This window comes from Acanthochromis polyacanthus, chromosome 20 (assembly GCF_021347895.1).
Source record: "Acanthochromis polyacanthus isolate Apoly-LR-REF ecotype Palm Island chromosome 20, KAUST_Apoly_ChrSc, whole genome shotgun sequence".
Lineage (NCBI taxonomy): Eukaryota > Metazoa > Chordata > Actinopteri > Pomacentridae > Acanthochromis > Acanthochromis polyacanthus.
In genome coordinates this window covers 17663243-17688518 of record NC_067132.1, presented here as the reverse complement: position 1 = coordinate 17688518, position 25276 = coordinate 17663243, and the positions used below count along the sequence as shown (strand labels likewise).

The 25276-nt window shown below is 40.8% G+C and overlaps 1 protein-coding gene across 1 annotated transcript in view; it reads right to left on the bottom strand.

Moving 5' to 3' along the window:
- Positions 1–25276, bottom strand: part of stau2 (staufen double-stranded RNA binding protein 2) — a 96253-nt gene that overhangs the window by 64856 nt on the left and 6121 nt on the right. The window contains exons 6-8 of the mRNA XM_051940441.1: positions 9754–9913; positions 8955–8962; positions 2957–3056 (exon numbers count right to left, since the gene is read on the bottom strand). Of these exons, the coding sequence (XP_051796401.1) occupies positions 2957–3056; positions 8955–8962; positions 9754–9913 (268 nt within the window). The remainder of the gene's footprint in view (positions 1–2956; positions 3057–8954; positions 8963–9753; positions 9914–25276) is intronic.

The window sequence follows — 25276 nt, the reverse complement described above, 5'->3', positions numbered from 1 at the left end:
TGTGTTTTTGAACAAAAAAGGGGGAAAGGGAGGGTGCAAAAGGGAGGATTAGACAGGTTTCCAGATAATTTTTCTAATGTTGTGTAAACTCTTAATAACAAGCAAAGTCAACACAGTGAGTAGAGTTTGCCTCCCTTCCTTCCCTGCCTGTTACCATTTCCTCTCGCCCCCATCTGCCCGCCTCCCTACCCCTCCACATGCTACTGGCCTTGTGTGTGATTTTTGGGAGTGATGGCAGGAGAGGTGGAAGGGAGGGATTCTGTGGAGGAAGGGAGGGGGCATGCAGTGTAAACTGAGCCTCCCTTGTTTTTGGCACCTTGCTGAGTGCAAAAGAAGAAGAGGGAGCGATGAGGGAGAGAATATTGGATGAGTCAGCTGAGATATGGTGAAAGCCAAGAAGAACGGAACCAGCAGGTCATTTAAGGACACAGTAGACTTGGTGGATTTAGAAAAGTTGAAGGCTGTAGCTCGAAAGCGTAATAAAGTAGTGGAAAGATTCTTTGAAATGTCAGAGGAATCTTGCTGGGAAAAGCTAAAGCCATAAGTCGCTTATCTAATCCAGAGGATCCTGGACACTGGCCAATATTGTATGGCTACATCCACAATAGCACATTTTCATTTTGAAACTTATAACATGTTTATACCCCTAAAACCCAGACTTTTGGAAACACTACCGACCGTGTTTCATTTTAAAAATTCCCAGACTGTGTTTTAGTCTGGATGGGCAGAAACTGAAACTTTTGCAAATTATGACACACACAGAAATGTTCACTTTCTGATTGAGTCCTAGCCTTCACTATATATCATTCCCTGATTTGTCACACTCCTATGATGGTTATCCAGAAGAAAACAAAGATATCAGCCTTGACTATACCATACGGGGGTTTTTGCTAACAGCTGCTGAACCGTTAAGGAAATCTCTGGTCTTGTTACTCACCATTGCTGTTCTTCCTCCATAGAATTTTCTGCACCTAAGCAACCAACCTCCTGTTTCATGTTTACATCTGTACTTACATGCCAAGTATAAACAAGACGACATGGTCATCAATATCCCCCACCACATGTAATGTCTATGAGTCTATATCCAAAATAGTGATCAAGGGCCATAACTCTGTTAAATATCATCGCACAGGTCCCATTTTCGAACTTGATCAAGGTGTCCATGGTGTGAAGCCACACACTAAATTTCGTAACCCTAGCTGTAATAGTTTCCGAGAAAAGCTGTCCCCTTCATCTCGGACAGACGGACGGACAGACGGACGGAGGCCAAACCTATATCCCCCTTTTCCACTTCGTGGAGGCGGGGAATAATAAATGGCTATATGATATGTGACGTCAGGTGTTAGAAAACAAGATGACTATTGCTAAAATGGTGCCGTAACATTCAAGATCATTTTCAATTTAAAAGAACGACATATCGGCATGTGTATGTGGACTGTTCTTAGTTTTGTTTGTTAAGTTTTAGAGGTTATCCAGGTTACAAGCTCATTGATCCAAACCTTCTTCCCAGAGGCTGCTGTGAACAGTAATATGTTCTTACTGAAAAGGAACCTCCATCTCTGGACAAGCAAGTCAATGCAGATGTGGCTTAAGATTCATTTCCTCAACATGCTGGGCAATAAACTGACTGAGACTATGCTGACGCGAAAAGGAAAATCCCTAGGTTTACACATTTTCCCTGAATCTTACCGTCACACTTGATCCACGGTTTCCCACAGATGTTAATACCAAAGTTGGCCCACCTCCACAGAACTAATTTTGCTAAAGTTCTAAGCCTTAGCCTTCAACTAACTAGAGAATGAATGTTCACAGCAAAGTATTTTTCTTAGAACAAAAGATAAAAAGAGAGTCTATCAACATATATGAGACTTGATTTAGTAAATCATTCTGACCGATAAACAAAAACAAGGCTCACACTGTTGCACACAAAACCTTTAAAGATTGGAAATGTTGGCATCAGTGCAAGGAGCACTTCTGGTCAAATACTGAGCTTCAATTAGTTGATTCTGAAAATGCTCAGCTGAAGTACTTCTGAGGAATGTGTTGAAATGCAGTTAATTTAATCTTTGATATTCAGCTGCTGATAATAGGTGAATACCTCTGTAATGATTGCCACAGTGCCTCTCATCAGAAGCCTTTGAGAGAGAAACGCAGGGTCAAAGCTCTGCTTATCCACAATATCCTAAAGCTTACAAAGAGTTTCACAGGTAGAAAAAATAAATATCTGCATAAAGGAAACACACAAGTCGAAAGGCAGATTTTAAATTTGGGAGAGGAGTGTATTACACAAAAATAGATTGCCAGACAACTGTGACTGTTCAGTTCAACAGAAATTAAAGTTACACTCAAGTCCCATGTAGAGTTTTTTAGAAATGTGAATGATTACTAAAGAAGTTAATTCTACTGTGCCAGATACTCCTCAGTGACTACCATTAACAAAGCTGAGTCAGCCAGTCACAACATGACCACACCACTAAACCCATTCCAGTGTGCTTCGTCAAGCCCAGAAATGCACTGACGTTCACACCAAAACGAATTCCCACGAGCTGCAAAATCTAGTAGTAATCCATCTACAAATTCCTGTTCACATATTTTAAGTCTCTTTAAGATAACAGACCACGCTGGAGTACAAATTAGGCAAAACCGGGGAGAAACACATCCTTACGCAGTTCCTTTTATCATGACACGATAGAGTGTTATCAGTGGGACTCCTTCAGTTTCCGTCTTATCTTTTCATGCCGCTAAATGAGGTGTTTGGTTTTAGTCACACTTCCCGCATTAATACATTTCACAAACTCTGGAAGTCCTGACTGCGTATTCATTGTGTAAGTGCATAGCTTTATCTTCATTCTGTTTTCATTTTGCGATCGCTTCAAAAAAGAACATGATCCACAGTACTACCGATAATAATGGCATTTGTCTGTGTGAATTCATAATTCTGTCATGTTGTTCTCACCTCAAAATTAACAGACAAGTTCCTCTTGAGGGCAATTTCATAGACCAGGCTGATCTCCGATTTGCTGGCATCAGTGCCTTCCTCAGTCTCCCCTTTTCTTCTGGGTTCTGGAAAAGAAAGATCATAAAGAAATGTTTGCTATCACGAAAACTAGGACACCTGTTTAACAAGTGGTGTGTCATTCCATTCTGTAGCTACAACTATTAGTACTATTTTTCAATTTCACAATTTCTATTGAACAACAATGTGAAAATTATGATGTATCTCCCACTTTGAAAAACAGTCAAAGAAACAAGGAGGGTGGTATAGCAATGTCTAATTAAAGCTAAAACTCAAAACGGCAGCTGCCACCACGAAAGCTTTGGCAGTTTTAAATCTGGTTCATATACGTAGCTAGCCTAGCAGCGCTAGACAACCCACGGCAACGAATTTAATTCTCTGCCAGGGTGGGTCTAGTTACCCTCCATAAGGCTCGAGGCTGGATGCTCCTAAAACTGGCCGGATGAATCACCATGAAGTGTAGAGTCAGAAGGCGGGCGTAACTAAGTGATGACAGAGGCGCGACGATTCTGACAGAAACAACCAGAAACAACTAGCCTAGCCGCGCTAGACAATCCACGGCAACGAATTTAATTCTCTGCCAGGGTGGGTCTAGTTACCCTCCATAAGGCTCGAGGTTGGATGCTCCTAAAACTGGCCGGACCAATCACCATGAAGTGTAGAGTCAGAAGGCGGGCGCAACTAAGTGATGACAGAGGCGCGACGATTCTGACAGAAACAACCAGAAACAACTAGCCTAGCCGCGCTAGACAATCCACGGCAACGAATTTAATTCTCTGCCAGGGTCGACAACAAAAACGACAACAGTCGTTGAGCTCCACTAGCACCGACTCTGAATAATCTTTCTGTTAACATGTCTGTAATATACTTGAGCTTCACCCATTGACTGTATAAATAAGGCTTCACCGAACTGCCGCATCCTCTGATTTCCGGCGCTCTAGGAGCCTATTTGTTGCGCTGATTGATTGTATACCTACCCAATTGCTGCAGAGTGATTTGATAGACAACCTTTTAGCCCGCCTCCCTTCCCTGTCGAGTGTGGCTAGACCCCTGCGTCTTCAGAGCATGGGTCTAGCGCGGCTAGGCTAATAAGTAGCAGTAGTAGTAGCGAAATCAAATGAGAAGTCAATGCTGCAAGAGTCTCCACCATTATTTAAATCCCTGTTGGGAGAATTATGACCTCTCACTAAATTAAGATACATTGAAAATGAGTGCAGATTAGAGCACAACTTTTTGGCAAAACTTCTGAACCTACTTCATGTCAAGTGATATCACAAAAGTCTGTTTTTCTTTGGCTTCGACAAAATAAAACACAAACAAACCCCTGCAGATATGTGACCAAACAAATCCATAGAAAATATAAAGAGCGTGAGGCCACCAACAATGTGCAGATATTTTTTTAATTAAAGTGGAGAAATAATAAGATATTTTCTTTATTTTTTAAGAGTTGTTTTTTAATAAACGGAAAGAACATCCTCCTTTTTGTTTTGCCAACTCATGACTCCAAAATTGTGGCACATATCAAACAATAACATTTCCGAATTACCCAACAAGAGCGTGGATGTCGGCCAACCTGCTGCAACGAAAAGCTTGTCTGTTTGCTGGATACAATCCTTATCTGATATGGGATTGAGAACCAGGACACGACTGGTGGTCCTCTGTCTGCACAGGAAGGTCTTAAAGGGGTGGTCCAGAATTCCTGTGTATTAACTCTCCTCTCGATTGAAAATTAATAACAGCGTCCTCCTCATAACAGAAGCTAGAGCACAAGGAGTCAGAGAATATAATAAAATATGAAGGCCAGCATGAAAGCACCAACAGATTTCACATGTTTCCGTATCCAGAGACAGGTCTGATTACATTTCAAAAATTTCTCTTTCAACATTCTTGCTCATTAATTTATAAAGGATTTAAAGTCAGGTGATTCAGGTTTGACATTTTAGTCATTTCTTTGTTTCTGAATAGCCAAGTAACTGTAGATCCAACTGACAAGAACAACCTTTACAAATTCTAATCTCTGAATATGTGTCTTGCTATTGGTCATGACAGTCCCTTCAGCTGGTAATGAAACCCAGCTCACACCACAGAAATCATATAATCAGCCGCACAACAAGTTTTTTTTTGCTGCCCGTTGTGTATGGGAATGCAGAGTGCTGTCTCGATCTTTATCTTCTTATGTCCAGCTCTTTGTCTGATTAAGTCTGAATGGCTGCGGTCTTTCCCTTTGGGCTCCTTCCCTCCTCCTGCCTCATTGTGTGACCCGATACGGCACATGATTAATACTGTGTGATCTCTTGGATTTCACAGGAAACAGTCACGTTGCACCTACCGCACTGGGCCAAAGACCTAATATTAGACGTATCGTACTGTGCAAAGGATTTTTGGCACTTTAAATGTTTAGATTCTTCATGCAGTTGTGTCTGATCAGACCTGATTCCTTTTTTTTTTTTTTTTTTTACACTGACTTCAAACAAACACCCAGGGTTTTAATGAACGATCTAACGGCAAAAGAACAAGGAGTCCTGCAACATACGGTAATGGCCTCACTGAACCGACATCATCACGTCAGTCTGGTGTTACACAATGTGAGAACAGCAACTTGCCAACCGTGGCATGTTCTCCAAGACATTTGGAGCAAACTACCTGCCAAGAATCTTAAAAATCTGAATGCGTAAGTACCTAGGAGAATTGGTGACTCAAAGGGCAAAAAGGGTGACTCCACCACATGCTGATTTGTTTTAGTTTTCTTCTGTAGCTTGTAAGACGTCGACTGATAAAAGCCTCAGTATTGTACGTTATCTATTCTCTATGTACATAAATATGATAGATTCGAGAGTGGGGAGTCCAAAGGGGCTCAGTCTATTTTCCTTCACACTGCTTTCATTTGAATTTTAATAAACATTTATGGCCTTCATGGTCACATTTTCCTCTCTCACCCTCTTTCTTGATATGTGTGATCAATAGTGTGAATCCGCTCTTGAGGCTGCCTCACCGAGCCGGCGGGGGAAAGTGTCCGCATTCGTGTGCGAACCAGAATGACCAAGCAGATTAGCAAACCTCCTGTGACAAAGACAAATAGAGGGCTAAATCTGACCTCGGTATGGCTTCGAGTTATGGATGTACTGGACAAAGTGCTCTGCAGAAAATAACAGCCAATACAGCTCTCTGAGATATTAACAGTCGCCCTGAAGAGGTTTTTTTTTTTGACTGAAAAGCGCCTTTGGGCAAAGAGAATGCTTTATTTTCACATTTAAGCCCATGCTCAATTGACTTCCCAGCAAAAGCATGCTGATCAAAAGATACAAGGAATGGGCTCCCAGTGGATGAAATAACATGATTCCGAAAAAGTAAAAGAAAAATGATTGTCAGAGATCTCAATATATCTTCCTTCACATCACCCATGTCCTAAGTGTGCAACTTGTCTCCTAGAACCCTCATAAATACCTCTGATAGTTTTTTCACAAGACAGAAAGAACACTTGCTTCACGTCACATATAATTTACTTTCATCAACAGCAGGGACTCACAAGTTAGTCAACCGTTAAAGTATTTAACATTTATTGCTGCCTGAAAATCGTGTAAAATTGCGGGCGTTTTCAGATTCCTGATGTTACGTATTGTTGCACTACCTGTGTATAAACACTCTAATTACAGTGTCACTGATATTTAGCTGTGGTCTTCCTCGACATAAAGGTTTGACAACCCACGGTGAAAAGAAACACATATAGCCGGAGGGCGTCCACACACTTACACATGTAGGAACACACACACTCACACAGAGACAGAATGACAGACATATACTGTAGACACAATGTGCCTCAATTTGTAAATCAAGACTCAGAAGCAGCAGCAAACAAAGAGCTCATTTATGGAGGCCGACGCCACAAGACAGCAAGGCAGGCAAGTGAGAAGAGCCAAAGCGTTTTGAATAACCACCAGCGATGCCAGGCGGTGAGGATATGGGGTAATTTGATTTCCGGTGGGAGATGATAACAACAGTTAACAGCTATGCCTGAGGGAAACTCTGGAAAGGTACAATGACATTGGGAGTAGGCAGAAAGAAAAGGGCGGACAAAAAAAACGAACCAGGGAACACAAAATACACCCCTGCCAGGTGCAAACTAAAACTATCCGACTGGAGGGCTTAAATTATACGTTAGAGTAATTAGAGCCGAGCTGGATTTGGATTCAATCTGATGAAAGCTTCATCTTAGTAACTGCAGAAAAACTACGTAACACTTTAGAGCCATCACAGGGACAGGACCAACAGATCAACAGTGAAAATCCTTTGACTTTTAATCAAGGGAAGAGTTTTCAGGTAGGAGGGGCTGGAGTTGTCATAAGGTGACAAAACTGCTGAAGCGTATTCATGCAACTATGCGACAAACTGAGTTGGGGGAAGGTGTGGGGAGATGTTTCTAAAGGTTGAGTCAAAATGATTAACTGATTAGTCAAAGTATTTGGAAAAATTATGACAAACCTACAATAACACCACACTAGGCTGAATGATTTCATTTATTTGAGTTATTTACTCAAATGTGACTTGGTTTGAATTCATGGTTTGTGGATCAATATTAAAATACCAATGCTTGTAATTGGGATGTTTTGCTTCTGGTATTGAGTGTGACATTAAAAAAGACATCTGAACTCAGTTTCATACCGTAAAGTGTCTTTCATCACCAACTGGAGACACAACATAAAGAAAACTCGCTACCACCAGAATCTAGCCAACACTATACGTGGCCATACGTGGAATATGACTATAAATGCATGAGCTACTGACGCTTGTCTGAAGAGGAGAAGGAAAGTGCTGTTAGAATGTGACAGACTTCTATCACTGAATCCTTTGGCAGTGGCAGGCAGTAGCTAGGTAATGAGACACAGAGAGACTGTGTTTCTATGGTGACGTTTATCACCGACCGTGGGAATGTGATTCATGTCCATCTAGGCTTTAGCGACGTTGATGTTCAAACAACTGCAGCAGGCGCATTACGAAAGTATGGACTGCAGTTTTATTCAAATTGGTAGAAATAATCACGTCAGTGAAATAAACAAATACGGCTGTAAAGCAATTAATGAAACAAATGTCAAAATGCCAAGATAAGCGCAGCAACGTTTGTTTTCAGCTTGGAGCGAGAGTTGTGTCCCTGGAATCACTTCACATTAATTCAACAAAATATTTCTCTGTTGTGCTATTATTTTCAACGCCTGTAATGGAAAAATGGGTGTTTTATTGCCAAAAAGCTGCATATCTTAATGCTGCTTGGGTGTCATTTAAATGTACTGAACGCAGGCCTATGAGCAACCAGTGCTCACTGACCCGGTCTCATTTGTTCTGAATAACAATTAAGAGATTATTTCAAAATGTAGGTGTTGACACGTTTCCATATTTATTCAGGCATTTATTTCATTACATACTTCAATGGCATTTTCTCAATGTAAATACCAGCATTCTACATATATCAGTGAGCCTATTTAACCTGTGGACTCCTCTCTATCTCTACAGCAGCTTATATATTTCAAGACAGCTAAAGCTACATAACATTTACCAAAGAGTGCAGTGTACCACAGTTATTTGACATGCCCTGTGTATTTGTACAGTTTCTAAATGATTCTCCGGGAGCAGCAACACTCACACGTTTCCTGGGAAATGAAATGGATACAGCCTACTTCTTATTTTCCTCTTCTGAGTGCATTAAGCTTTTGTACACAGCGAGTATCGGTATCAGTATTAGTATCAAGGATACTGGCCTGGGTTTTGCTTGTTATCGGATCGGAAAGCGCTAGCTGGGGTGTAAAAGTAAAATGTACAATTTGAAGTCAACTGTTTTTGGTTCTCAAGTGATGACAGCAATCCCATTAGCACTTGAGTAGCAAGCATAGAGAAAATGCAATGATCTTCCATGCAGCGCTTTGTGATAAATAACACGGTACGAAACATGGGTGTCTACTTGTAGAATGAGAATGAAGGATCCAAAGGGACTGTTGCATTGAATAGGGATCACTTTGCCACAAAAAGGTGATATTACATGTCTTTTTATTCCTGTCATTAAAATACTAAAACGAACAATGACTTAATCCTAATAAGAAGCATTATCTATGGGGACAGAGTCAAACAGATTAATCCTTTGTCCCCCAGGCTTCCTTTGTTGTCCAAAAACTGCCAAAAAAAGGCAACTGATGCCCATTATTACACTGTTCTTTTACTACAATGAGCACTGAACTTTTTTAAAATACCAGTCAATCTTACTAAACTAAATTCGAATCAAAAAGTAGCTGAAAATAGACAGCAAAACAAATACAAAGTTAACCGTTTTTTCAGTAATGTTTGTTAAAAACCACAGTGTTTTGACGGTTAAAGAATTCACACTGACGTTTGTTTTGTTTTTTTAATAAATGACGTACAAAAAAAGGGGGTAACATATATGACACATTTGTAGAGATATATTTAAAGACAGGTGCTCTACAAAAGTACAACATAACAATATAAGAGCAGAGGTGAAAAGTAATAGTACGGCTATATCCAGCAGCCATGAATGTAGAGAATAAACAACTCTCAAACAAGTCTCACAGGGTCGGTCAGACAGAAGGCAGTTTCATCGTTAAAGAAATAACGGCATCCTGAAGATAGCTCTGGGAATTCCCACAGAAGAAGTCAACGAGCGCATGCTAAACAACTACTTGAATTTAATGTTCCTGCAAGCCTCTCCGTTTATATACGTCTGTGTGTCTGTTTACCTGTGGTGGCCGTTCAGGGATTGGTTCATTGCGCAGGGCTTGCAGGGCCTTCATGGCAGCGTTGTGCCTGGCTGCTTGGCGAGTGCGTCCCTCACCAATAAACTCATGACTCCCCACAGACAGCTGCACATAGAAGATCTTAGGAACAGGATAATGGTACCTAGAATTTTTTTTTTTTAAAAGAGAAGAAACAAGGGATTGTTAGTCAAAAATCTGTTCACCATAAATCAGAAGGAGATTACAAGATGGACTTGTTTACCCTCAAGTGAACGTTTATTTCTGGCTGAAAAACAAGGAAGGGAAGAGGTCCGAACATTATGAGCCAAGTTATCAATTCACACCGTTTACACCGTTCCCAAATTAAAGGCCCACCACTTCATCAGGGTCAATTACTACACAATAGCCTGTTGGCCAACCGCTTGAGTAATGCCTTGCTATTGAATCTCAGTTCAGGGATGCAAAACAAAGCACAGGGACATATATCCTCTCCGCTTTCTTCCTACCCCGAACATAGATTATACTCTCTTTCTTTGGGTCCTGACAGAGCGGGACTGAGCTGTCACCGAGCAGATTTAGAGGTCTGCGTGTGCGATACCCCCTCCTGGGTCAGTAGGAGAAGGGCTGAGAATGTCTGCTGGACTGAGGACAAGGAAAGAGAAATAGTGGGAAAACTAATAAGGGAAGAGAGAAATCCAAAGTTTTTAATATCCTACTCCCTGTCCGCTTTAGTCTCTGCCAATATACACTTATATTCACAAGGACATACAACCGCCATATGTGGTCGACACAAATGGATAACAGCAGCTGAGATTTATGGAAATGTGTCTTGACTGGAGTCTGGTTCCCAAACTGTATTCAATATTTTTCTGTTTGACACTGAGCTTTTAATGAGAGAACGAAAATCTACAGTAAGTGTATAAGGTGGTGTTTATTTCACTACTTGCTGAAGAAAATTAAAACACCCTTTCAGGATATACGGCTATCCCTTTTCTCTGTGTATACATTTCAATACCACAACATCCTACTTGGCACTGTAGCCAAGCTAATGCTTGATTGAGTGCGTGTGGGAATTTGGGGGACCCAAGAAGCAGTTTCTTTCACAACAAATTGCACACATGCACGTCATTAAATGAAGACATATCACGTTAAGCTAGCCCTAACCCAACAAGTGCTTTTTGATACGTCTGAAAACTACAAACAGCCCCTCGTGTACATTCTAATGTATTTAATGACTGATCGTATGTTGTGAGTCATTTATTCTCTTGTGTCTCCTAAAGTATAACAGGACAAAGGGTGTGTTCCAATACCCATATTACTGTGTGATATAGGATGCCAGAAAAATATTTCATACGTCCAAATACATTGTATGTCAAATGCAGTTTGCCAAAAATACCCGGATATCCTACTACATCAAGTCTCACATTACACTATGCAGGCCAGCACGCTTTTCTGGCCATTCCGAGGCACAATCCTCTGCAAAGCAGATAATACATCACATATGGAATAGTGTCCGGCCCGGGTATAAACCAGCCTCAGTTGCAAAGAGCATAGAGACAAATGACAGCTCAATTCGTACAACAGATTGCTACAAATATATGAGCAGCACAGTCAAAACGTAAGGCGCAGTGTTTTGACAAAGAGTATATCCCGATTGTAGGCATATTGCCTGCAATAGTACGTAATTTTTGAAGACATCTGCAGAACATACTGAAAGTAAAAACTAAAATTTGGTGAATTGTAACACAGCCAAAGAGTCTACTTCCATGCGAATCAACTCTCCCATGAGGTTGAACAATGGTGCTTTAAGCTAATGCTCACATTTTCATGCTAACTTCCTCACATTACAGCGTGCTGAAGTTTAGCAGGCATATTTACCATGTTTGCCATCTTAGTTTAGCATATTAGCATGCCAAAGTTTGGTAATTAGTGCAAATTGCAAAGTGCAGCTGAGAATGTCATTTTAAAGTATTTGGCAATAAACCAAAGTCTGGGGCAAATTCAAATTTCAACCTAAACACGTTTGATAAAAAGTCAGGGAATCATCACAGTTACTCCAATCCATCCTAAGAGGAGCACAGATGTACACTACAAATGTCTATAACAATCCATCTGATAGATGTTAAAAATCATTTAAAAAAAAATAAGGGGAACACCAAAGTCATCAGGGTTCACCCTTGGGGCATCATAGATATCGTAAATGTGGTTTATAAATAAATGGGACTTTAAATCAAATGTCAACGCAATCCATCCAACAGTTGTCAAGACATTTCACTACAAAAACAAACATGGCAACCTAATAACTAGAGGGAAAGCCAGAGATTCATAAACAATAGTAAAATCTATCAACCAGGATCCCCAAATGTCACAATGTACGAAATTTAACAGCAATAAATCCAGTAGATATTTTAATGTGGACCAATGTGGTTGACTAATGGACAGTGACAAACATTTTCTGTAGCATTTCAGCACCTCTTTTAAAGTAATGGTGTCTTGACATGAAGATACTGCAAAGGCTTTACTTTGGATTTCACATCTAAAGAAACTGATTCTTCGGGAGCATTACCTCATCAAACTGCACTGCAGCAACGTCGCCATACTCCCAGCTGTCAGCTATTACTTTGGTGTGTCTAATGTTATCATAACTGACAGAAACTGTGACAAATATTACATGAATAAAACCCAACAGTTAAGTGGAATCAACCTCAAACCTGAGAAATCTACCGCAAGATGAATAGAGACATTTTTGGCATTTTTAAAAAAGAAACACCAAAAATACTGCTACTTAACTTACGGTAACTATTACAGAATAACCCTTTATCACACAGTTGTTATTTTTCTAACATCTCCTCCCCTCTTCCGACTCTCCTCGTGTCTTTCTTCAAACTTCCTGCTCGACGGGCCGAACAATGAGTCAGCATATTACTCCGAGAATTCCAGCAGGTCTTTCTCCAGCCCACAGCCCTCCTCTCATCCGTCTGCTCTCAATCCTGGCCACGGGAGCCGTCCCTGGGCGGGGGCCTGCCTGGCCCTCGCACGTCAAGTGTGGCCCCAGGGTCTCAGAGGACATGCCAAGTGCAACATGGGCTCCGGCCAACAGCACTGAGCCGAGATGGGAGCAGCTGGGGCTGGAGAGCTGAGTACAGGTGCAGAGAAGAAGAGAAAGAGGGATAAGAAAGAGAAAGAGGAGGGAGACTGAAGGAGAGAGGAAAAGGAAAGGAAAGAAAGAGAGTAAAGAGAGAGAGAGAGAGAGACATGGAGGGAGGCCTGTGGGAGATCCGACTCCGCAACGTGGGAAAGTAGTGGCTTACACACAAGCAAGTAAGCCAAGAACACAGGCGAGCACACATACACACATCAAAATCACGTAGACAAAAAGGCTGGAAAATCACATTAGTGTTCCGTAACCAGGATAAAAATCACCACATGCTAGCGAGAGCTGCTTATTATGTGTTATCAGTTCCTACTCCTTGTATTATTATCATTATTACTACACGGAGGGAATTGGACCAGGTCCCCTGTAGGGAGGATGTGGCGACTGCTCAAAGGGAAAAGGAAAAATCCATCAAAAAAAAAAGCATCATTGTGTCTGTGTGATGACGCAAGCGTGTGTATGTGTAGATCTAGTATGACTCAAAGAAGAGAACGACTGATGCCGCAACTCAATCAAATGATAACTCATCAACATTTAGCAGTGAGTAATGAATTTGACTTTGAAGGCAGAACATTCCCTGCAGCTCTCTTTAATGTGAGCCATGCTAGCGAAGGTCACCGTTTCATCTTAATCATTCAAAGACTCATGCATGAGCACACAAAGAGATAGACACATACTCAGACCCCCCGTTTATAAGCCCACACACAGCCCAACTGGGAAACGGGAGATTTGGTTTTGCAATTATTACTATAAATGACAGGGTGACATTTCAGCTGGAAACTATTTTCTTCCGTGACAGGAAAAACTATTCCAAACGCCTGTGCAGTAAAGAAATAATTTTCTCCTACAGCAACCGTACGTGGCACTTGCTCTTAAACTGAAGTAATCATCTCTAATCTTCTACCAAAAAGTTTTTATTACTTTTGCAGCATATTTACATTCACAGCATCAGATATAGGCGCTAGTTTCCATAGTATGTCAGTCATATATATTACACAGTGACGTCAGATAGATCAGATCAATATTCACATGCTTGGATAACAACTATGCTTACATGGCCATGCACCACAGGCTGTGAAGGTATTTAGGAAAAATGTAACATGAGTGTGCCTTATTATTCCCAAAGATGGTTCTCCTTGACTTTATTTTTCAGGTTACATGTCATTTAATATACAATCTTCATTAAAAAAGGCAAGACTGTTGGTATGTTGCCTACATACTGTGCAATAACAACTATATCATAAGGATTCCAGTAAAGTTGGTGTTTGTTTCAACCAGTGCAAGATATCAATAATAAACATGAAATGATTCAATGAGGGCACAGCAGTCTCATTTAATGTGTAAATGTTTGCTGTATGAATGGGATTGCACATTTATAGAAGAGACAGGAATATTTCCTTGTATATTTTTGCATGTATTTACTGGTCACTTCATGGCTGCCTTTCACTGTTGCTGTGATAATGGACTTTTATTTGGTCGTGAGAGCTGCCATAAACATACTCCTCTTGTTATTTAAAATAGAATAATAAACCTTGATTATAAAAATGTAGGCAAACAATTAAAAACTTTGATGATAGTCCTGTTACTTCGGTTCCACTTCATTGTAAAATCGGCAAAATAGGATGAAGAACGAGTGGAGTTGGCCATGATCAGGGAAAAGAAGCAGCATTAAAAGTGTGAGTATAGCTAGCATGGTGTCATGCACTGATTGGTTGGTTTGAAAATCTTAGTGGCAATAACTGTGGGATTCTGGTCCCACAGTTTGACAGAAGTTTTCCTGAAAATTGGTCGTCTTTGCCACAGAATCACTTAATTGGTGAACTACTCTGGCCACAGTTTCTGACAAACAGAGCAGATTTCACCACTTTTCACTTACAACTTTCATTGGGAACAGCCAAAATTCCCACAGCATAACAAACATTAGTGTATCATAAGCAATGTTTATATTAATTTCAGGGCAGTCGGTTCATAAGCCATCCACATCCAAAAAGGTGAAAGAGTCTGAGAGTTAACACTGGATGAATTTGTCGTATTCATCAGTATACTCTGACATAGTGATGCTTATATGGTCACTCATTACTTGATTATTCACACCTTTAGAGTCATGAAATTAATCAATTAGGAAATCATGTGGTAGTAGTGCTATGCTTAAAATCCTGCAGATTCAGATCAGCAGATTGAGTACTGTTAACATCAAACAGCAGAATAGGGAACGATATGACCTCAGTGGCTATTTCCCCAGAAACAGACATGCAGATTTAAATCTTTCTTAAACGCTTGATCTCATGGGAATAGTCTCTAGAGTTTACGTCGCACAATGTGGAAAGCAAAAAGAATACCAGGGAGCTACAGCCCTATAGACCGAAACAGCATGTTGATGAGAGAAAAACCACTCTTTACACAGTGGTGAGTAGAATGCGCAACATGTTGAAACTTGAGGCAGATGGGCTACAGCAACAGAAGACCACGTCAGGTTCCACGACTGTCAGCCAAGAACAGCAATTTGAGGTTGCAGTGGCCACAGACTCACCAAAGCTGGCCTCAAGAAAACTGGAAAAACAGACCATGGTCTGCTGAATTTTGATTTCTCTTCATGCTGCAGGATCAGAGCAAGATAGGATCTGAATTTGGAACCAGCCTGCATGGTGTCCAGTCCAGGCTAGCAGCGGTGGTGTTGTGGTGTGGGGAATGTTTTTCTTGGCCAACTTTGGGGCCCCTAATGGCACTCAATCATGGTTTGAATGCCAGAGCGTATCTTTGTATTGTTGCTGGCCATGTGCATCCAGTTTTCCACCTTTTATTGGCTATTTCCACCATGATATTGTGCTGTGGCTCAAAAGCAAAAGCCATCACAAAGTGGTTTCATGAACGCGGCAGTGAGTTCAACGCACTTTAGCGGCCTTCAGAGTAATCACATTGAAATCTAAAGGAACACGTTTGGAAAATGACAGAAAGTAAGATTCATAGCATGAATGTGCAGCTGAGAAATCTGCAGAAATTATGAGATGCAACCATGCCAATATGGGACAGAAATTCATATAAATATGCAGAATATGGAGGCTGTTTGAGGGCAAATGGAGCCTCTGCTTCCTCGTAAGGTGTTTCCTCAGTGTACGTGCCCACATTTAACTCTCCTCGTATTATCTGGTTTGAAATATTTAATTTGGTTGGGAATTTCATTTTGAATAAGTGGAACACTGCAAGTGCAGACCTTTAATAAAAGCAAATAATTGAAAACCACATACTTCCCACCAACAAATAGTAGCCCTTAGGTAATTACAGCATCCTTGTGGGTGGCTCTTGTAGAAAGCATAAAAATACATGGATTCTGCAACTGTAAAGTGGGCCAGCCACACACAGATAAATAAGAGCACATGAATGAGGGAATGCACTGGCCTACTTGTCTTCCAGCGTCACTGAGCTTGACCAAAAAGGCATCTACTGGCCACACATGTAAACGAGCTGTAAATAGCTGTATGTATGAACCCACAGCTACACACACTCACACACCCAGCCTTGTAAAGGGGATGGAATTGTCTTGGGAGCAAAAGGGTGACAGAGATCTGGAGGGAAAAAAAAAAAAAAAAGCAAAAAGTTGGACAAGCTCACTCCTCCACCAGCTGCACTTTCTTCCAATCTCCTGCCAGATCTTTACTTGTTTTCTCTCCCTCCCAACTTCCATACTTCATTCCCTGTGTCCATCATTGATTGCTCTCCGTCGCTTAAGCCTCACGCAACTGCACATGTAGAGAATACGTAGCGGTGTGAGAAAGCATCTCATGTAGTCAAGTAAACACAGCGCTCAAAACACCAATGTCATGGTGTTGGGGGGGTGTATTTAAAGTTCCTTGGACCCTGTCTGAGGTTACAAACCACTAATCCACATGAGAGAACCTGATCCAATGTGATGGTGGAGTAGTGGTTTGAAATAAAATGATTTCTTTGGCCCTAATTGCTCGTTAAGCTTGATTTTAGCAGTGCTTGTATATGAAACACAAAGAGAAAAGCAATCATTGCTTCAACCCACAAATGTCGAATTTCTTCACTGCACATAAACATCATCTGTAGGCAACATTATTGTGATTTCTCTTGAAACTATTTCTATTGTTGGTTATGTATGTAAAAGAGTTGCACAAAAGATAACTTGATTCATATTTTTTTGATTACTTAAATACAAAATGAACACAATGTAACCAAATCAGTGACTTTGCTGGCCATTATTTCTGTGTTACTATGAGATCTTTTCATTTTAGTAGTTCAAAAGTTTATTCCATGACGGCCACATTATTGGGTCACATATACACCAAGAGTCTATACATGAAAAGATAACCAGTGGTTTATATGTGCACACAAAAATGTGACAAACATGCAGGAAAATTCATAAACAGCATAACTGCATGTAATAAAAACTATGCTTTTGATGACAGTTTTAAAAATGAAGCTTAAAACAGATGTGCATAGAGACAAAGCAAACAGACTGAAAGTTCAAACAGATTGACAGCGATAATGTGAAAGTACATGTGTGAGATGTGCAGTGGTCTCGGAGAAGCCACAATGAGCATTATTCAATGAGATGTCGCCTAAGGCAGCCGTGACACAGAGAGACGCTCATTCACTGCAGAGGAAAAAGGATTCAAACGGTTCTTTTATTGTCAAATCACCCATGTTTGAGAAATATGATTATAAATCTTGTGGTGGCTCTTCAAGATAAAAACTACTGATGTACAACAATATCAGCACCATCTTCAGTATCAGCCATGAAAGGCTTCAAAATGAAATACTGGCCCAAAAATGAACACTGACAGGCAGATAATGCCTGAAAGGTTTGTGTGAAAAAACATTAAATAAAGACGTTATATAAAAAATAAATATGGCATGTTTACCTGCAAGTTGAAATACAATTATTTTGCTGGTTGGTGTGTGCATTAAAAAAATCACTGTATTTTAGGTCCACTCCTTTCAGTGAGTCATCACAATAACATTTGGTATAATTACACTACAGGAGACACTTGATGTACTCTTCAGTGAGACAGAAAAAATATGCATGGACTGATATATGTGTATTTATCATTATCAGTAATCACCATCCATCCATCCATTCTCTATACACCGCTTTATCCTTACTAGGGTCGCGGGGGGGTGCTGGAGCCCATCTCAGCTGACTCGGGCGAAGGCAGGGGACACCCTGGACAGGTCGCCAGTCTGTCACAGGGCTACATATACAGACAAACAATCACACTCACATTCACACCTACGGGCAATTTAGAGTGACTAATTAACCTCAGCATATTTTTGGACTGTGGGAGGAAGCCGGTGTTCCCGGAGAAAACCCACGCATGCACAGGGAGAACATGCAAACTCCATGCAGAAAGATCCCAGGCCCAGGCTGGGATTTGAACCGAGGATCTTCTTGCTGCAAGGCGAAAGTGCTAACCATTACGCACTACTGTGCAGCCTCGGTAATCACCAACAATGCAAAAATATTAGCATATTGGCAAAAATCCAAAATAATGCGCCCATAGTTTAAATTTTGACTGCTTAGCAACAAGTGGCCAACATGTGAAAAGGTTAGATCAAGTGCATATGGGGTCATCAAAGGCTTTGAAATGTTGCTAATAACTTTTATCACTTATTTCAATGTAACCAAACCTTAAATTCTGTAGGATTTCATTTAAGTTCACCATGGACCCAATCTATTCACTCCCTCATATTATTCCAATGTGATGTACTGCTGTGCCTTTGTGCTGCAGACAGTCAAATCACTGTTTACCGGCACCGGATGTCGATCAAGTATGACATAGACAGTCCCTAAAACAAAGCTTTTAAAAAGCTAACTTTAATTAAATTGTCCAAGCTGACAGTGTTCATTGTTTTTAATGTTTGTTGTGGTTTTCATTTTGTACAAGAGATTACAGCTGTCTTTGTGAGAGCTCTGTGATCAGTGTGCCGCCCTGGTGCCCTCCTTCTATACCTGGCTCATAACAAGTCAGAACCGGAGGTCTCCTGACCGCTCTCCTGTCTGACTTTATTGCTGGTTCTCAGCAGTGCGTCAAGTACTGTTTCCAAACACGATAGACCTTTAGTACTGTAACTGACAGGTAGCATGCTATGAGAAAAAATATTAATGGGCTTGGAAAAAAAAAAAAACAAGGCTTGATTTCATTATGCTAGTAATAAAAGCAACCACTGGAAAATAGTTGATTCTTTAATTATCTGACTGAAAGCAGGCATCGCGTGAATAACTTTTTAAACAGAAAAATATCAGCGAGTAATTGAAGACTTGCCAACGTGTGCGAACCAGTTACACCATGTGTGTATTTATGTGACGTAGCGAAAACACACTTCCTAACCCCTGTGCCCTTTTAGTGCCAACTGTTACGACTTGGCTGACTGAGAGGAATGGCTGGCTGAGGATCAGTGTAAAATCAGAGCCTTCTGTCCTCATTAAGAATATTCCATTGTGACCTGCTGTTTTATGTTCATTGTCATTAGGAGGGAAAGACTAATTGCTTAGTTAAAAAAAATAATAATCCAAATTCTCCTGTGCCATTCACTGAAAAGAAAAACTATTAATTTCTCGTGCCCAGAATGTTCTGAGATGGATTCTGTTCTAGCCAATAAGCCTGCAAATGATTTTCCTTTGCCTTTTCACATTAATATCTATGGACTAATATGTCACATATTTCACTGTTTAGTTCCCCTGAAACCTGACACAGCAACATCAATGAGCATTTCTGACTGATTATACATCAGAGACGAGAGTACATATGTTGTATGCATATACTTTATTAAACTGGATCATTTTCTAGAAACCACTTACAGATACCTTGTTAATCTATCAAGATAGAGCACATCTTACTTTATTTGGTTCATTTCTCTTTATTCTTCACCCCTCTTTGATTCTTTCAGACAGGTGAAAACAGTGCTGTGCAATCTATCACCCCGACATGTCCTTAAATTTGTGGATTTCTGAGCTGGAGTGCGGTTTGCTTCTGCCGAAAAACAAAAAGCACAGCCCTAATGACTGTGGAGGATGTAAAACACACATTTCTCTCTGATTCCGCCATTTCCCCGTGAGTTCTCAACTGGTAGGACCACCAAAGAAGAAATGCAGCATCATAGAACAAACTTTGTTTTGACTTTTCCCTGCTCTGAAGAAAATTGTTATGATGCGATATGACAGGTCCTCAAAGAGGTAGATGCATATTCCAACAGCGCCTCTGCTCAAGATTTGATTCAAACCAGAGTGCACAAAGTCTAAATTTGTAATAGATGCATGAGATTTGTGTTCCTCAGCATATCTTCCAGTGACACATCCAACCACTGCAGAACTACGTGGACGGAGTTCAAAATGTGGTTAAAATTTTAGAATCTGTTGTCCCAGAAAAAGAAACCTGTCTGCCAGTTACAGGAATTGAGGTTCCAAACACCTGGGTATACTCTTGGAGTACAATTTGCCTGGAGTTGACTCCTTTTTTCTTTCTAATGATACAGAAACGTAATACAATTTACCAGTTTTACTTTTTATGCATCTTTATCTTGGTCGCAATACATAAAGGGTGATCCCAAGAGTCTAAATGGGATCAGGAATAACTATAGGAGTATGTTTGGAGACGGTCAAGGAGGTACATCACAGAACAAGCAGAAAGGTATTTGCAGGAATGGGCTGAGTGTAATGAAATCTCTGCTGTTCTGCAATGTTAACGCACAATAACACGGGAAAGTAGGACAGCGGTGTGTCCAGACGAGTTGATGTGCATCAACCCGTGATGATCCACGCCAACAATGGGTGCAGATGTTATGATGTGTGTCATGTGGTGCTGGTGTCTACTGGCCTAAAAAGAGGGCAATTTAAAAAGACTCAGCAAACAGTCAGAAACATCAAGCCTTTTTCTTGACCACTGAGCACTGATACTGCACAGCCGGCCAGGAGTTACAACTAATCGCTCTGAACACTGCAGAAAAAGAAGCGTCCGATTTCCTGGGAAGAGATTCAAGTAAGTGGTATGTTTTTGTGAAAAATATACAAATGGGAGTTCTTGTGAAGAAGAAGTCTACTCAGTCATCTGACACACCCTGCCAAACACACTGAAAGGCAGCATTACGAAAGGTGCTTCTACTGACATTGTGGTCTCGGGTTCATTTTTAAATTCAAAGCAAAAGAGGAGAGGAAGAGACGCAGAGATACACAAACACAAAACTCTACTCAGAGGAGAAGAGATGAAAGGAGAGGCTAGACTTCTGTGTCACTGAGTCTGTTCAACACAAATCATTCCAAGCATTTGTTTATGTTGGACCCATATTCCACTCCTCCACCCCCAGTCTCTTCAATAAAACACTGCTTTATGAGTTTACACCCATTTGTACAATTAGGACATGTTATCCTTTGTTCCGGCATGTTGTCCAATGAAATTTATGTACTGTGTGTATGTGCTATATCTGATTTACGCAGATATGTGATATATTTTTCAAAAAATGAGAATAATGTAATAAAAAGCTATTCATCTCATGTCTCCACAGTGTGGGCTTTGGCAGCTCCCTTTCATTTTCGAGCAGCTGTAATGATGGGATGGATAAGAAGAACTATATCTGTGGAATGCTTGAGTGGACGAAAGAGCACATGGTGTCCCGATTAGGCCGCAGGAGACTGTGAAGCCTGACAGGCCAGTGAGATATATAAAAAATTAAACCTGAGTGGGAGAAAGTGGGTGAGGGAAAAAAAAGATGACTGCGTGTGCGAAGAGGACCTCAGAGGATATATGATACCTTCACATAGGCAGAGATGAGAGGAAATGTTGAATATAGAAAAGCGCTCATGGGCAGATTTGCCTTTTCAGTGGACTGGGCTGGCCTAATTAGAGATGGAGATGACAAAGTACACCTGTGTATCTGTGTGTTCGCTTGTCTTGTCTGTGCTGATGTCTCTGCTGTTTGATGTTCTACTGATCTCCTGAAGGCATGAGAAGGGTATTCATTTTTCAAGGATAAGTATCTCTCCATCGCAACTGTCTCTATATTTCTTACACGAGAGCACACTCATGTACACACACATTCCTCAACAAGGCATCTACAAGGACGACATTGATTTTGCAAGGATGTTGCCACATAGCTATAAGGTAAACTAGAACACAGCTGACATGCATTTAAACCCCATATGTGCTGCAATCAACAGACATGGGCTCAATTACTTTCATGTATTTAATATTATTCATTGATATCTCTTGGTGATGAGCCGTAAGCTCATTGTTACTGACAGTTTTACCTGTTTACCATCCAAAAATACCAAGTACCGGTATATATCAAGAGGACCATGTTAGCATGAAGTGAACATGAAAATGTTTTCATGTTGCCATGCCTCCAAAAGTCTTTGATACTGTAGATGGAGTGCTCAGTAGCGACAACCGCTCATAAAATGCTTCCGGTAAGATCAGTGTCTTAATTCTGGAGAGGAAATACAATTGAGTTGTTAAATAAGCAGACTCCCATAGAGTGAGTAGAAAAGACCATTAATTTTTAAGCAGTGTTTGTGATGCTAACAGCATCTGTAAATTGCATTTAATTCATTTTGAATGAAACACCACAGCTTTAACCACTGATAAATCCTAGATGTATTACTTTGCAGCCTGTATTAATTGACTTTTTCACCACTAGAGTCAAAACACAGCACTAACAAATTGTCCATCCATTAACTTTGCCCACTTTATGCTATTGAGAGTCCAAGGGAGCGGATATTGGGCGAGAGGCAGGGTAGACCCTGGAATAATAGCCAGTTCATTGAAGGACTAATACAAAAAGACAAAAAACACGTATACTGAACTGTGAAAGGAATGCACAGGAAGAGCATGCAAACTCCACACAGAAAGACTCCAGCCAACCAGCAAGTTTGAAACCAGATCTTTCTTGGCTACAGTGCTTCAGATTGGACCAATCGTTGGAACTTATGGGACGGTCTTGGTGTCAGAGTGAGTCTTCAGCTAATAGCTAATAGGCAATGAGAAGCTAGTGTGTTGCATGGCGGCTCTGCTACAACTGGTGTGTATGTGACGAAGAAACATACTGTAAGGTGTAAAGGTTCAAGAAAAAGCACCATATAACTGTGAACCATTTACCACGGGGCTTATCTTTTAGCTTATTTAGCGATCCAGCAGCAGAAACTGAGTCGCGTTTCTGACCACGTGCTGAATGTAACTCAAGCATTAATTTTAATCTTCATCTTGCTAAACGATCACCAGCTAGTCATCTAACATTCTCAGCCTTTTGGTGCCAGGTTGTAGGTAGCGGGTGCATCCGAGTTTTTCCATTGAAAGTAACAGACCGCTGAAGCTGGAAACAAGGTCAATAAGAACAAAGACATTGAAACAAAGCAGCAAAAATTGCACTCCTTTCCAATGAGCTGGAAGCCGGGAAAAACAATACATGGAGCTGTAGGGGAACTGCAGAGTTGGGCATTAATTCCACGTGGATTCGTCATAACAGGACAAGCGTTGTGCATAACAAGCAGTAAGGTTTTTCACAGTTAATATAAAAACACTAACCGCAGGTGTAAATAGCACAGGTGTGAAACTAAAAACAAGAGCTCTATTTATTCTATCCTACTGGGATAAAATTCAAGACTGGCCAACACAACATAATGTAGCTAATGACTTCACCACAGCACAGGTGACCCATTCATCCTCTCATTTCCTACAGAGAAAGCAGTAACGGCTAGCTCAGTATCTGAACATTATCACAGGAGGAAATGTCACAGAGCAACGCATCCCCTGTCTTTCAATCCACTGTTCTTCCAGCCGACATAATGTTACTGTCATAACCAAATGAGGGCTGGGAGGAGGTGGGTGGCTTCAGACTGCTCAGCTTTGCTCTAACAGGGAAAGTCCTATCCAAATTCCAACTCTGACAGAATGCAGGATGCAGGCGCCCCCGCCCCCCTGAGATCAGAGCAGCAGGAGGAAAGCTGGGAGTGCCGTGGATAAACTGGAGGAGCCCAGTATGACTCATTGGAATCAGGTGTTCCAATGATAACACAGGAGTTAGGGACTGTCCATGAAAACGGTTGATGTAACCAGATTTTTGATAAATATTTTCCTGATTCAGTGATCATTTTTGATAATCATTTTGGCTGAATTTCCACACGTTTCACAGCAGCCCAGCCACTGACCATTGTTCCCGGAGAATGAACAATGGTGTGGTCACGTCTGCATGATAACAGAGATGAATCGCTGATTTAAACATGGACTTGGATGGTAAGGAATTATGCACAGATCCTTCGCCATAAATAAGATTCATTAAGACGCTGATAAATGCACATTTCATATTATCGCTGTATTTCCTCATCAGGGCACTTTCTGAATGAATCAATACTGGTCTTGGTGGTGATTAGAGCGCTGATGGATCAGAGCCAGGCTGCCCTTTTAATGGTCAGATTTTCCATCAACATGACTCTGGATCACTCTTATTCATCATAATAGGTAAGGACATGGGCATGTGGAAACCTTGGTTTCCCTGCAGCATCATTTAGGTGATGGATTGTGAATATGGCCTGCCACTCCGCTACATAGTCAGTCACCTGATTAAGAGAATTCATATTCAGAAGGTCTCACTTTCATTAATCCAGGTCTCCACTACACTGAAAGAAAGAGACCTCTTGAAAACATAAGTGACCTTGAGATAATATATGTCTTTTCTTATGTCTTTTCTGTTTCAGACACACACATCTCTTAAGCCCCTCTCTGTCTCCTTACAAAGTGGCATAAGGAAACAAAACAGACCATGAGGAACAGCAAATGCCTGTCTCTTAGAACCTCATCAATGTGACATATGACATTGACAGACAGATGCTGGAAAACAGATTTTCCCCCCTACCCCAAAGACATTTATCTTTCACCCTCTGTTTGTTCCTGCGTGGATCAAATAGTAGAAGATGTGAGCCAGATGCTAGACTGTCTGCTGACTACACTCAGTTACCCAGCCCTGCGACTGATTGACTGACATTTTTCTGTTAACGTATCCACATTTTAGAAATAAATTGCACACATTTGGCATCAGAACACCTTACCATAGGACCTCAATGAGCCAAAGTTGATGCAAAAAGCAAAACAGACATACACGTTTGTCGCTACGTTTTGTACCTTAATAATAAAGACTTTACCTTCAAATCTTTCAGGTTACAAGGCAAAGATCCTGATGAATAAAATCACACAGAAATTCACCACATTCCAAACTTACAGGTTACAAAATGGGTGCTCAGTCACCTTTGGAGAGCAGTGTGATTGGACCTTTAAAATGAGGAAACACTGCCATCTGGAGGGAGTCATAATGTGTGTTGAAAATGGTTAAAAGAATGTCAAACAAACTTAAATGAAAACTGGCTTT